At 56.9% G+C, this 13817-nt stretch overlaps 2 protein-coding genes across 2 annotated transcripts; both read left to right on the top strand.

The window, feature by feature from the left end:
- Window positions 1-748: 748 nt before the first annotated feature.
- On the top strand, window positions 749-2860 carry JKF63_01702 (uncharacterized protein; the record flags this gene model as incomplete). The annotated part of the gene is made up of 1 exon (XM_067897748.1): window positions 749-2860. The coding sequence occupies one exon, from the start codon at window positions 749-751 to the stop codon at window positions 2858-2860; it is 2112 nt and encodes a 703-aa protein (XP_067753905.1).
- A 1977-nt stretch (window positions 2861-4837) lies between these two features.
- JKF63_01703 (uncharacterized protein) lies at window positions 4838-7198 on the top strand (the record flags this gene model as incomplete). The annotated part of the gene is made up of 1 exon (XM_067897749.1): window positions 4838-7198. The coding sequence occupies one exon, from the start codon at window positions 4838-4840 to the stop codon at window positions 7196-7198; it is 2361 nt and encodes a 786-aa protein (XP_067753906.1).
- Between the last annotated feature and the right edge of the window lie 6619 nt (window positions 7199-13817).

A 13817-nucleotide genomic window follows, 5' to 3' on the forward strand; every position in this document is an offset into this window, starting at 1 on the left:
AACGTTCAGAAAAAAATTTTAGAGCCGAGTTCCAAGTCCAAGTGCGTGCGACAAGACAGCATGTGCTCACGTACCTAAAACAACTGATGCCAATATCTACAGACGTATCTTATTAAATGCCTTGAAACGGCAACCCTAAACAACAAAAAAGTTGAACATTTACTCGATTTGTCATGACGCTGCCGTTCATGACGTTTTCTGTCTGGAAAGCGTGTGGCTTTTCAACGCGTATTACACCCCCTACACTTTCTTTGATGTTTTTGAGGCACTCGATAGAGGGGGGGGGGAGAGGAGAGAGCAATGGTAGATATGCGAAGGCGAAATTGGAGAAGGCAAAAGATATCACGATGACTGACTCAGAGGTACGCTTCGACATCACCAGTCGTGTGAGGTTTTGGCGACAACGCTCTGCGAAGCCGCTGCACCTATCCTGAAGCGAACTATTTCCCTAAGCGCTTTCCTCCTCCTGTAGTGCTTTTGCCCTCCTCCCTCCCTCCCTCCCCCCCCCCTCCTCCTCTCCATTGCCCCACGCCTACTATTAGCACGCGCTCTTTCCTTCGCCTCCAACTTATCTTATTCGATTTACGCTCTTGGGTGGTGGCATGCGAGAGGTTGATGAATAAGAGTGAGGGGTAGGTGCACACCAGACAAAAAAAAACACACAACATAGCGGTCCTCGTCACAGCGACCTGGTTTTCATTCTTGACCTGTCAAGAAGAAGAAAAGGGGGTCGCGTGAACGCGATACCATGCCGTCCTCGAATGCACCCACCGCTGCGCAAGCGAGTTGCGTGGACGGGGCTGAGTCAAGGATTCCCGTGACAGATCAGAACTCGGGTGACCTGCTTCCCTTTGTGAAGGCATTGCAGCAGAAATTCCCAGCGAACGGAGGCGTGGTCCCCATAGGGGACCTTCTCACGCAGCTAAAAGGGAACCAGCCCGATGTGTTCAAGCGACTGGACGGACTTTTTGATATCGCTAGGCGGGTCTCTGGTCTCGACGAAGAAATGGCCTTCAAGTGGAAGGAGAAGGGCAATGCAGAGTATAAAAAGCGACAAACTCAGCAGGCGATTCTCTCTTATACGAACGGCTTGCTGTGCGCCGAGGCACCAGAGACACTGGCGGTTCTGCTGAACAACCGTAGCGCCGTTTTCTTCGACGAGCGGCGCTACGCCGACGCCTGTGTCGACGCAGACCGCGCGGTGCAGTACAAGCCGACCTACTGGAAGGCGCTGCAGCGCCGTGGTCGCGCCCTTCTGGAGCTTGGCTTCGTAGAGCTTGGTGAAAAGGATATCCAGGCGTCGCAGCAGGAGTCGAGCGATGCCGCGAATCCGCCTGAAACCATGTCGAGGGTGTTCGGCGAGGCGGCCTGCGATATGACGGCAGCGTGTTTGCCTCCGCGCGCGCATGTGAGCAAAGAGCTAAGGGTAGAACAAACTGCGAACGGTCGCAGTCTTGTGGCGGCCAGTCGACTAACAGAAGGCACAGTCCTAAAGGAAACTCCGTACGCCATCGTGGCTCGCACTGAGGCGCTGCTGTCTGTGTGCTCGTATTGCCTGCAGCACAGCGCCTGTCTGTACCACGGTGACGAATACCGGCAGCACCACACCAAATCACGCGGCTTCTTCTGCAGCCCGCAGTGTGCAAAAACCGCTTGGCAGCACTATGGCCAGCAGGAGAGTCGGCACGCTTTCTTTCTGTGCTGTCCGAATGATGCGCTACTGGCGTACCGCATGATCCTCGGTATGCGCGCGTACCCGACCCTCGCAGAGTTTTTCGCTTCTACCAAGCTGAACCCTGTCGCGAGGAAGAACTTCGGTGCCAATCACATTAACGCTCTGGAGGGTCACTTCAGCCGGGAGTTGCAGCCGTACGCGACTGTTGGCGGCTGCGAGTCGATTGTCGCCGCGATCGCCCTCTACGTAGGAGCGTTGACAGAGCCTGAGGCGGAGCAGCTGCGTAAGGCACAACGACAGATTCTTCTCAACGCGGTCGACATCACGTGCACGATGCGGACCGCCGCGGAAGCCCCTGCAGCCAACAGCGCGATGCTTCTGGAGACACACACGACGGTGGCGCATCTTGGCAAGGCTGTGTACGCCCTCGGCGCACTCTTTAACCACTCTTGCGACCCGAACTGCTACATGTCGTTCGAGGGAAATCCACAGGGCTCGTCTGCACGGCTCGTCGCACGTGTCATTCGCCCCGTCATGGAAGGTGAGGAGGTAACGGTTTCGTACGACGGCATATCGTGCTTTTCCTTCCATAGTGTGCGTCATCGACTGCAGACTCTGCGCAACCGCTATGGCTTCTTCTGCAACTGCCAGCCATGCCGCAACCAGGTCGACCATCCTGTGCCGGCGACGGAGAAGGACAAATACATCCAGGCGTCGGACTACTATCAGAAAGGGCGCCGATTGGTGCGAGAAGGCGACTACAAGACTGCTGTCACCGTGTTATTGCAAAGCTACGAGATCGTAATGCGGTACATCTGTCCACCGCCCGAAACACCGCAGTGGATGCTTATCAAGACGCACAATGCCCTCGCCCAGGCTTACTTTCATCTGAAGCAGCGCGACAAATGCGTGGAGCATCTGCAGGAGGCCCTCCGGCTGGACATCGCCATCCACAATAATGCAAACAGAATAGCGCTGATCAACGATTACACGCGTCTGGCTTTTCTCGCTGTTGACTCTGCCGATAAAAGGACGTATGTTAACAAGGCAGTGGAACTGCTGCGCCGCTTCTACGCACCGTCTAGTGTGTTGGACCTTCAGGTAGCATACGTGAAGTCCAGCCTCAAGGAGGCATCCGACACACCCGACACTGTCGCTGTTGCGGCAGCAAAGGCAGAGATGTGAAGCACGGGGGAATTTTTTTTTTACTTGTGTGTGTGTATGGCTTTCAACCCTCCTCTTGCTGTGCTTCACTCTGCTGTCCCGTCTAGACCGCAGGCGGGTAAGGACAAAGGCGATGATGATGAGGGGAGGAGAAGGGTTACAAATGCGATGAGAGAGAGATGGTTGTTATGGGCAAGTTGGACTAAGCTCGGATGTGCTGCTGTGACGCTTCGAAGTGGTTTTTTTTTTGGGGGGGGTGGCACAGCCTGGGCAGACTTCTCTCTTCTGTTTCGCAGTCAAACCAAATGTCCACAGGCGCGTATTTTCTCCTCAAATTGAAGCAGAGGGCGACAGAGAGAGAGAGAGAGTGATCGCGCCTAGAGAAGAAGTGTGACACTTTGATGCGTTTATGTATGTGTGCATGCATAGATGCGCCATGTGACCCTCCCTCCCTCCCCCGAATCTACACTTTTTGTTCAGGAATGTTAACTTGGCCATCACACATGACTCCTACCCCTATCGGCCATCACAGCTCTATACCGAGATTTCCAGCCGGGGTGAAGCTGCTTCATAGAAATCCCTAGTCAGTCATCCGCGGCACAGTTTCTGCCTCGGACTCTGTTTACCCTCGCCTTGTAGCCGCTGTGAAAATGTTTGTTCATCCCTCTCGGGGTGGCACCGGCTCGACAATTGGCAGTGAGGGCTGTGTGAAATGCGTGCCATCATATTGACACTCTGCTCATCATGTCAATAGCCAATTCCTACTCACCGTCACGCGTATCTTCGACTCGGCGTTATGGAGAACCGGACCGCTGAAAGGCGCTCTGACCGCCTCCCGCTGTTGGAGCTTGCAGCCGTCCATACCAGAGGTAGTTGGGCATTGGCAGAGAGGATATAAGGCTCCTCGGCGTACCTACAAACTGGGTAGTAGACTCCTCTGATGCTTCAGACTGAGGTGTGTCCCTGTCATCTGGGCGGAGCTGGGCGCCGTACCTGAGGCAATGGAAACGAAGACTGTGCCTCGCTACATCGTGTTGGTGCGGGTGATCGAGCTGGCACCTCCCGATGGTCTCCCTGTTGCCAATGAAACAAGTAACGAAAGGTACTCGTAAAGGGGTCGGTTTTCACGTATCAGCCATGAAATATATTTTCAAAACAATTGAAAAAAAAGCGGTGTATTACATCGACATTGAACCAAGGAGACGGTGCACGCACCTACCAAAATGCGAACAAAACCACTGGACTCATACTCAGGCAAACGAAATACAAAAATAAAGCAGAAAACAGAGGAATAAAGAGCGACACCTCTTCTTTAGCATCCCTTTTTTTCCTCCTCCTCTGCAGCAATTTTATCCCACTTCCTCTATGATTTGTCTTTGGACTCGGGTCGCATCGCTCTTGTGCCTTTCAGTTAGCGCCTGTGCAACCGACTACTACTACTACTACTCTATAGAGAGCTGCCTGAAGAGCCGGTACGCACACCCCGTCGCACGTTTCATTCTGCACGTAATCACGAGTCATCCCACCCTTCTGATTATTTTGCTCTCTTCCCTCTTCTGTTCTTTTGCTGCTCAACATTCTATCCCTCTTTTTTTGTTGTTGTTGCTGTTGGTGAGTTGGACTTGGTGTTTCTCGTCGTTCATTCTCTAATTTCTACACAGTCACCTTTTGGTTGTGACGTTGTAGTTGAAGAGGCTTAGTGCATCGAACCGAGCAGTATAATCGCCTTTTCGCTGCTGATCGTTGGTTCTTTTTGTTTTTGTGTGACTGTTGTTGTTCTTTGGTGGTCTGCGTCGCATTCACTCGCCCCCCCCCCCCGGTGCACGTTACTTCCGTCACACACACACACACATACCTCAAACTATTCGTGTTTTTTTTTTTGCATTGGTGCCAGGGCCGAACGAAGTAGTGCTGCCACCGATACGCAGAGAACAGAAAGCATAGCAGCTTCCGTTGCTATCACACGCAGCCTGAGACTCACAGAGAGTTGTGATCAAAATGCTCTACAAACGAGCGCTCGTCGCGCTCTCGGGGCGGTCGCTGGTGTTACACGCTTTGCCTGCTCGTAGCTCCAGCGTGCGCTTCTGCGCCTCCTCTGGCACGCCGCCATCTGATGAACCCACGGCGGCCGCCAAAAAAACTGCTGAGGGAGCTCAGGCCTCGCCTGCAGCGAAGCAGGGCGAGGAAGGCACCACGTATGCGAGCACAGGGGCTGCCGCCAGCGTCCAAGGCACGCAAGACGGCGCTTTGCTCTCATCTGGTGAGAAAAGAGTCCCATTACGTGTACCGGTCTCAGCGTCGTTGTCTAGCACTGGTGTGAGTGCTACCCCAAAAGAACCCCCGCAAAAGCACCGAGGGGAAGAGACTTTGCCACCAAAGGAGTCGACGCCACCAGCACGGGGGCTAAGTGTGAATGACACTTTCTCCAAGGATCGTGTCATCCCTCGTGGGTTTGAGGCGTTTTACGCAAAGAGTATTCTGTCAAAGATGCTGCCGCCGCGCAGCCCGGCAGACTCAGTTCAGCGTGCGTACACAATGTCCCCACAAGAACGCGTTCTGATTGCGCAAATCGCAGCGCGGGCACGGCTGCAGCGTACATGGCGCCATCTTGGTATCTTCTCGGTGCTCCTTTCAGCACTTGTTGGCTACCGGTGGTACACGGCTCAGGCGCGATTCGATGCTGACGTGTCGAGCTACAAGGCGGTTCTCGTGGACGTGCCCAGTCACACCGCCGTGTACGTGGACGACAACGGCAAGTTTATTGGTGTGCGCAACTTTATCGACTTTGCTGCATTCGAAAAGACGTGCGAGCCGGAGAAGGATGTCTTGATCCAGTTCAGTACGTACTACCCATGGATACCGATGATATTGCTGTGTCTGCTACCAGTACTGGCTGTAGTGAACGCCGGCTTTAATGGATCGGCGCGCATGATCACAATGGCGGCGCAGGCGGAGAAGAGTCGATTTGCGTTCAAGCGAGAGATGTCAGTAAGCACGCGACTCAGAGACGTGGCGGGGTTGACGGAGGCAAAGCATGAAGTGGTGGAAGTGATTGACTTTCTGAAACACCCGGAGCGGTACCAGACGCTTGGTGCGAAGCTGCCGAAAGGTGTACTGCTTGACGGCCCGCCTGGTGTCGGGAAGACGCTGCTGGCCAAAGCAGTGGCTGGTGAAGCCATGGTGCCCTTTGTCAGCTGCTCGGGCAGTGAGTTTGAGGAGGTCTACGTCGGCGTCGGCGCACAGCGCGTTCGGGAGCTGTTTCGTGAAGCCCATAACTGTAAGCCATGTGTCGTGTTCATCGACGAGATCGACGCTTTTGGCCGCAAGCGCCGATCAGACGGCAACGGAAGCTCGCGGGGAACCTTGAACGCCTTCCTAGCGGCACTTGACGGGTTCAAGGACGCATCTGGCATCATGGTGTTGGCAGCGACCAACCGCGCTGACATTCTGGACAACGCGCTGACGCGCTCCGGCCGCTTCGATCGTAAGATATCGCTTGAGAAGCCGCCCTACAAGGATCGTGTGTCAATTGCATTGGTCCATCTACAGTCACTTCACCTCGACCCATCCTCCTCTAGGCAGAACTACGCCGAGACGGTGGCAGCTTTGACACCCGGTTGCAGTGGGGCGGACATCTTTAATGTATGCAACGAGGCAGCGATCCAAGCGGCGCGTGAGGACAAGGAATATGTTGGGGTTTCGCACTTTCACCTCGCTGTGGAGCGGGTGCTTGTTGGGCTTGAAAAGAGCGCTGTCAAGTACACACCGCACGAGAAAGAGCGGCTGGCATACCACGAGGCAGGGGTTGTGGTGCTGAACTGGTTCCAGAGTGACACGGATCCGGTCATTAAGTCCACCATCTTGCCGCGCGGCCGCCACCGCACGGGTGTGACACAGAAACTACCGCAGAGCATCTACATCTCCACGCAAGAGCGACTGCTGCAGCGCATTGTGGGTCAGTTGGGCGGCTACGTGTCAGAGGAGCACTTCTTCAGCGATGTGTCGACGAGCGCGGCTGAGGATTTGCAAATGGCGACCACCATGGCACGCGACATGGTGTGCGTATATGGCATGGACCCGGCACGTATTGGGCACATGGCGTTCGAACTGGACCGTGATGACACATTGCAGAAGCCATTTGGCCCTGAGAAGGAGAATGCGGTGGATATCGCCGTGGAAACCATTGTGCAGTCGTGCCTGAAGCGAGCGCGAGCGCTGATGCAAGAGCACCTGCAGCACACCCGTGTTATTGCTGGGCTGTTGCTGAAACAGGAAACGCTGAACGCGCATGAGATGTGGTTCGCGCTGGGCGACCGCCCTGTAATGACGAAGGAGTTCCAGACCTATCTGGAAAGCTAAATGGCAATGGCGCCCGCGCGCAATGGACTCCGGAGAAGGGAGGGGATCATGAAAAAAAAAAGACCCTTAAAACAGATGAAAGTCATACAGACAACCCCCGCTGTGCGCTGGGCGATTGTGTGTGTGTGTGTGTGTGTGTGTGCCTGTGACTACTCCCGTTCTCTCGGTATTTACCTAACCATCAAACAAGCAAATAATTCCAGAGGGAGAAATGTTGGCAGAAAGCACTCTCCTCTCCTCGTGCACAAACGCCGATTGGATGTGTGCAACCCCATGACTCATCCATGCAACCCAGTGTTCGCTTACGCGTAAAAAAAAACAAGGGAAAGCATGGCTTTCACTGTAAGTCTTCACATCTCCTTTTCTTCATCTTATTTTTTCTCTTCCCCGTGTCGTATTAGCACCGGCGGGTCAACCGCTTTTGCGGATACAACCATCTTTCGCCCATCCCAGTTGCACGTCGGCTGGAGGAGGAGGGGGGAGGCCTTCGTCGCCCACGAGCCGTCCTGCCGTCAGATCGGACACCGCATCCCATGGGGCTCTTTTTCTCCTTGTACGGTCCTTCTGCGGATACCCGCTGCACGCTGTGCCTCAAGCACGCCGCGCCCGCCGTCCTGGTCCAGGGGCAGTGGCGTCTGGCGTCCAGGTGAGAACAAGAGGCGGTATAGACGCAGTTCAGGGTGAGTTTAAGGAGGCAGTTGGCTGTGGGGGATCTTCCAGAGTCTCCGTTCTCATGATGCCCTGGAGTGACCGAGGACGCATGGCACACGAACGAAGTGGAGCTGTGGGAGGGGGTGTTTAACGGTGTGTAGTTTGAGGCATTCTCGTCATGTTTCCGGCACTTTCGCCTCATCACTCCGCGGGGTAGGATGTAGGAGGTGCCGCATATTTCTATTCACACGCGTACACGCTGGAGCGGATCCGTGTCGAGTTCTTGGAGTGCTGTTCATGCGTCACTCCTCCTCTCCCGATTCACGGATTCCTTGTTTGGATGCGGTCCGCACGGTGTTCGCACACTGAGTTTCTGCTTTTCTGACGTATTTTCCAGAGAAACGCTCGCTGGTGTGAAGAGAGAGGGGGGAGCTTCGCGCTGTATATATCTTCGGTTTCTGCGGGCACCCTGGGGGGGGGGGGGGGCCTTGCCCGCATGTGCCGCAACGGGCGGGGCGCTGCGATGAGTCCTGCGGCGGGAAATGATACTCCGCTCTCTTAAAAATCTGCTCCCCAACCCACCTCCCCCCACCACCGCCGGCGACGCGTTTCGGGTGAAAGGGGTCTGCGAAGCAGCACTTGCCAACAGAGGAAGGGTTCACCGCTTGTCGCTCTGGAGGGTGGGCGAAAAAAACACCGCCAGCCGAGAGAAGCCCACGCAGTTCGAGTGAAACGTGCACCGTTGGAAGTTGAAGAACCAAGAAGCTCATTAAATCCGCTGTAGAACGGACGGGTGATTTTGGCTGTCGCTACGAAGCCGCACCCGCCCCAATAACGGCAACATATGGGCCTTTCATTTCCGTTGCCCCACACCACGTGCAACAGCTGAAAGCAAGAGGGCCAGAACTTTCGGCAGACGCGAATCCAAGCATGTTCGCCAGAGAAGGGTAACCCGAACACTCTGGACATGGTCCCCGCCTGCGCCGGCCCTTGCCCCCTCCCCACCCCCGGGCGCGCACCGCTAGGGGCCGGGTGAAGGAGCGGCGGCAGAAAAAGTACGCAGTTCGGGACTCGAACCCGAGACCTTCGCCGTGTTAAAGCGACGTCATAACCACCTAGACCAACCGCGCTTGACGGGAGCAGCAGTAAAATCGAAGGACCGGGTTGTGGCGGGGTTGGCGGCGCCAGCGTGCCCGAGACCCGGCCCCCGAAAGCTCCTCCCGCCGTCCGCGGGGACGAAGCAGAAAGCCGGGGGCACCCCCCAGACGAGGCGCCGATCCCTGTCCAGGGGGCTTGAAGGAGACCGCGCTTGACAAACCGGCAGGGACCCGCTTTAAAGGAAAGCGAGCCCGTCACGATAGAGGGACGCCATTGCAGGGGGGAGGCCGGACCGCCTCAGGTCGGCGCCGTTTCACCTCCTGGCCTGGAAGGCATCTTGGCAACCAAAGGAACCCCGGGGAGTAAAGAAATTCCTCGCAGCTACGCTGGCACCTGGCGACCGGAGAAACTTGGCTATCGCCACCGCCCACTTTCCTAGGAAGGATAAAATAACGGGCGTGGCCGCACAGCGACCCGACGACGCCTACTTCGACACCCCGCTGGTTAGAGGTGCGGACGTTAACCCCCACCACCCCGCATTGGATCCGCGGCGAGCGGCTGATGCATCGAGAAAAAGACCAATACAATTACGCGCGGGGTGGGGCATGGGCGCCGCAAATTCCTCGGGCCCTAAAAAGGCGCGATCCGGGATCCGACCACAGATCGACACCGCACATTTACACCGCACACGGGCTGTGGTTTAGGGGGCCCCAAGGCCCCGCTAGGCCTTGACGGCGGAGCACCACGCGACCACCCTCAGCAGGCGCAGATGGGAGCCAATATAGACGCCATTGCGCCCACCAAACCGCGCAGAAAACTCCTTTTTGAAAAAAAGCAAACTGGCCCCGGCACAGAAAGACACCGAACGGACTGATAAGCACGGCGCCCGGCAGTAAGCACAAAGGGGCGCATGCAAGGAATGACAGGATGCCAAGCCAAACCTGGATCACCACGGGGTGGGGCGCCCCAAAAGGTGACACAGAAGCCCCGCCAGCATGGCCCCGGCCTCTGAATCAAGAAACCCACGCGAGACTGAGCGGAAAAAAAGGGGGCGGGGCGGGGAACCATGCCACCAAGGACAAATTCGAACCCCCCCCCCCCGAATTCGGCCCCACCGCGGTCCCGCCGCCCCCCCACCACCCCCACCCCGGGAGGCCCAAAAGCCACAGGAGATAAGAAACCCAAAATGAAGCACACGATGGTTAGAGTAAGCGGGTTTCGGGACCATGACCCCCAGCTATAAACGGACAGCTCCGTTGAACCAAACACCTCGTCAGGACCGGCCGCCCTCCCATATGACACGGCGAGGAGGCAGAAGACTGTAGCGAAAGGGGGCCGAAAAGCTTGTCTGCAGCCAAATGTCGGGGGATGGGGGCGCCGTGGTTACCGGGCCAATGAGGCCCACACCATTTGTTTCCACTGAAAGACGGCAATGCCTCGAGACGGCCGTGTTCACTGATTCCCGTTTCACCCCTTATGGCGCTGGGAAGTGGACAGGCCAGGGCGTGGATGACGGCGCGCTAGCAAGAATACGGCCCAGCATTTTGAAACCGACGAGGTTGAAGGTCACATTCATCCTCTCAGCCGCGGCCCTAAAACCACGGTGCCCTGCAAAAAAAAGCGCCAGACACAGCAGCCAGCAAAGTTGACGCACCACCCCAAATTCACCCAGCGTGGATGACAGACATGGTTTCAGGCATAAAAGGCGAATGAAAAATGAGGTAAACGCAGCCTTTTGCAATGGCGAGGAGAATCCGTGCTGGCTCAATTTCCTGGTGGCACGGCAAAGCGGTTCGGGGGGCTAAGCGGAGCAATCGCGCATCAGGGAAACAGCGCGGAGCGAAGATGACGCCAACACCTCCACCCCGAGCCACCATCCCAGGCCAAAACCAGCGCCCCACAAGGAGCAGCAGCAGCGACACGACAGACAGACCCACTAGTATGCCCAGCGTTCCAAACGATCTTTTTTTGAAGACAGAGGGGCGGTGAACACATGATCACCGGGCCCGGGTAAGACAAGCCCCGGGCCCTGGAGACCCTGAGGGGGAAGGGGCGGGGGCAAGGGGCGGGAGCAAGGGGCGGCATAAAAAAGCGAACGGGCACCACGCATGCGCCGAGGCATTTCCCCATCAAAGAAAGAGGACCTCTGGAAACGCACGCGCCCACCAACCCACCACCAAACAGACCCCTAGATGAGGCGCACCCCCCCCCCCGGGCACACCCCGCCAGAGCCCCCTGAAATCCAGGACGCCAGCCCCCTTACAGCCACAACCGAGGGGGCGCACAGCACAACACATTAGCCCCATGGATGCCATCATCGCGGCATAAGGTGCAAACCCTGAGCCCATAGAGAGATAACCAGCCCCCAGCAACCACAAAGCCCAAACCCCCAAGGGCCCGCCGCGCACCCGGCAACCCAACGTGGCCCGCGGGACGCATGCCCCAACCAAGACCACCCAGCCCTACACCAAAAGAAAAGAACCAGCCTCCCCACACCATGCCCGACGCGCAAATAGGAAGGCCCAGCAAGAGGGATCGCGCCCCCCCCCCCACGACCAGGACGCAAACGGGACACGACCCCCAAACAACGCCCGGCCCCCCCCCCAGAGAGAACGATTGGACCAGGAAAAAAAACAACCCCCCCAAAAAACAATTACACATCCGCGATATTATCAGGTATGACAGTTGAAGGCAGCCCTGTGGCCCCACAAAACAAGTAGCCCATTAGCCCGGAACGGCGAACCCCCCCCCCCACGGCCGCACGAAACGGGAGGCCATTCCAGCGCGCCAGACGCGACAGCCAATATAGACAGTGGGCCGCCATACCCTGGCAAACCCGAAAGCATCACGGCGGGGCCGTGGCTCCCCGAAAAAATGCGCGAACAATGCGAGCACATGAGAATTTTCTCTGCGATCTCAGTGCTCCGCAGCGACCCGTGAGACACATTGCTTTGGACAAGCAGTATCCCACGCGGTGCCCCACCGCGTTTCTCGATCATATCGCGCCCACCGCCCCGCCTAAACCTGTTGAGGCACCTTCGGTTGGAACAGCTAGCTGCCGATAGCTGCGCCGAAATAAAAGGTGCCACCCCCGATATCAAGGCAAAACGCACACATACTCAACACAGGCGCGTTTCGTTCCAAGCACTGTTTGCCCCAGCGGGACCCCTTATCTATCCGGCGGCCCCTGAACACTTATGCCCGAACCCGGCGGGAGAGTCGAAGCAGCAGTCAACGAAAAAGGCCAGCTAAAAATGGATGTGCCTGGACTTGTTCCTGGCACGCGTGTCGGAGGAGACCAGGCACACCTTCTGTAGCTCAATTGGTAGAGCATGTGACTGTAGAGTAAGCAGAAATCACAGGGTCGCTGGTTCGATTCCGGCCGGAAGGAAGATTTTCGTCAAAAAGCTTCCGATTGTTTGTGCGAACCCAGTTGCACATTTGAGCACCAGCCGTAGCTCTCATAGCTCAGTCGGTTAGAGCGTGGGTCTAATAAGCCCAAGGTCACAGGTTCGACCCCTGTTGGGAGCACTTTTCCCCTTGCCAGTGTCTTTGATTTGATGTATCGATGACGATAGAGTCTGTTCGCAGCGAGCGTAGCGCAGTCGGCAGCGCGTGGGTCTCATAATCCCAAGGTCGTGAGTTCGATCCTCACCGGTCGCATTCTTTTTTGTTCCAAGCATGTCAGTCCGATTGTTGTGAAAAAGGTTTGACGGAGGTGGGGTTCGAACCCACGCCTCGAAAGACCAGAGCCTAAATCTGGCGCCTTAGACCACTCGGCCACTCCGCCCATGAGTTGTTCATTCCTTTTTGCTCCGACGACCATCGGCGTAACGCTATGACAGCGCTCATTTACTGTTGTGTCAGCATACCCAAGTGGTTACGGGGTTTGACTTGAAATCAAATGCGATCTCGCGCGCAGGTTCGAACCCTGCTGCTGACGATTTTCTGATTTTCAGGAAACAGCGCGTGGGGTCACTTCCAAAACCGTTGTACCCTTTTTTTGCACTGCAAGTCGTTTGGAGGTGGCTGCGGTGGGCTGTGCGGAATCCCACGCGAACGCAAGGAAGGAGAGGCGAGATATTCACCCACTCGAATATCGCGTGTGGGATCCGCCAGGCGGGTTTGCGCAGCCGCAGCCGCTTCGTCTCCTTGCTCTGCTGCGATACAGCCGTCCACGATCGCACTCAGCGGCGTGCCCTCCTCCTCCTGCCCGTCATCCCCCTCGCTGCGCCCACACACCCGCTCCGCAGCTTTCCTCTCGCCTGGTCTGCGAGCACCCCCTCCCCCATGCCCGCACCCCCACACCACACACCACCGCTCCTCAGCCAATCAGGCGAACGCGCCCTTCCACAGAGTACACAGATGAAAACAAAAGAGCAAACACACACAAAAACAACACACGGAAGCGCAGAGGAGTGCCTCCCCCCCTTTTTTTTTTCAGCATGGCAGTATCACAAAGACGATGTTTATGAGGGAAAGGCCCCCGCCGACAGCGTACAAGACGAAGCCGGCACCCAACTTGTAATTCGTGAGCATCCCAGCGATACCCGCCGTGGTCGGATACACGATGATGGGGCCTTTCTCGCGGAGCGCGCTGCAGGGCATGTTGTACATCTGGAGCCCCTCCTCACGGTTGTTGTACAAAGCGTCCATCATGAGCGCGGCGACAGCAAAGCCGCAGCCACTGCCGATGATGCTCAGCAGCAGGCACAGCCAGCGCCGGCACAGCCAGTGGCAGAGCATCACAAGACCGAAAAGGCACGCAACGCCGCTGGTGAGGACGACAGCAATCGCCAGCGCCTCCGCCGCGCGGAAGCGTGTCAGGCGCGCTGGGCAGCCCGCCCACCAGCTCCTTGTCAAGACATCC

The sequence above is a fragment of the Porcisia hertigi genome, chromosome 34, assembly GCF_017918235.1.
Source record: "Porcisia hertigi strain C119 chromosome 34, whole genome shotgun sequence".
NCBI lineage: Eukaryota > Euglenozoa > Kinetoplastea > Trypanosomatida > Trypanosomatidae > Porcisia > Porcisia hertigi.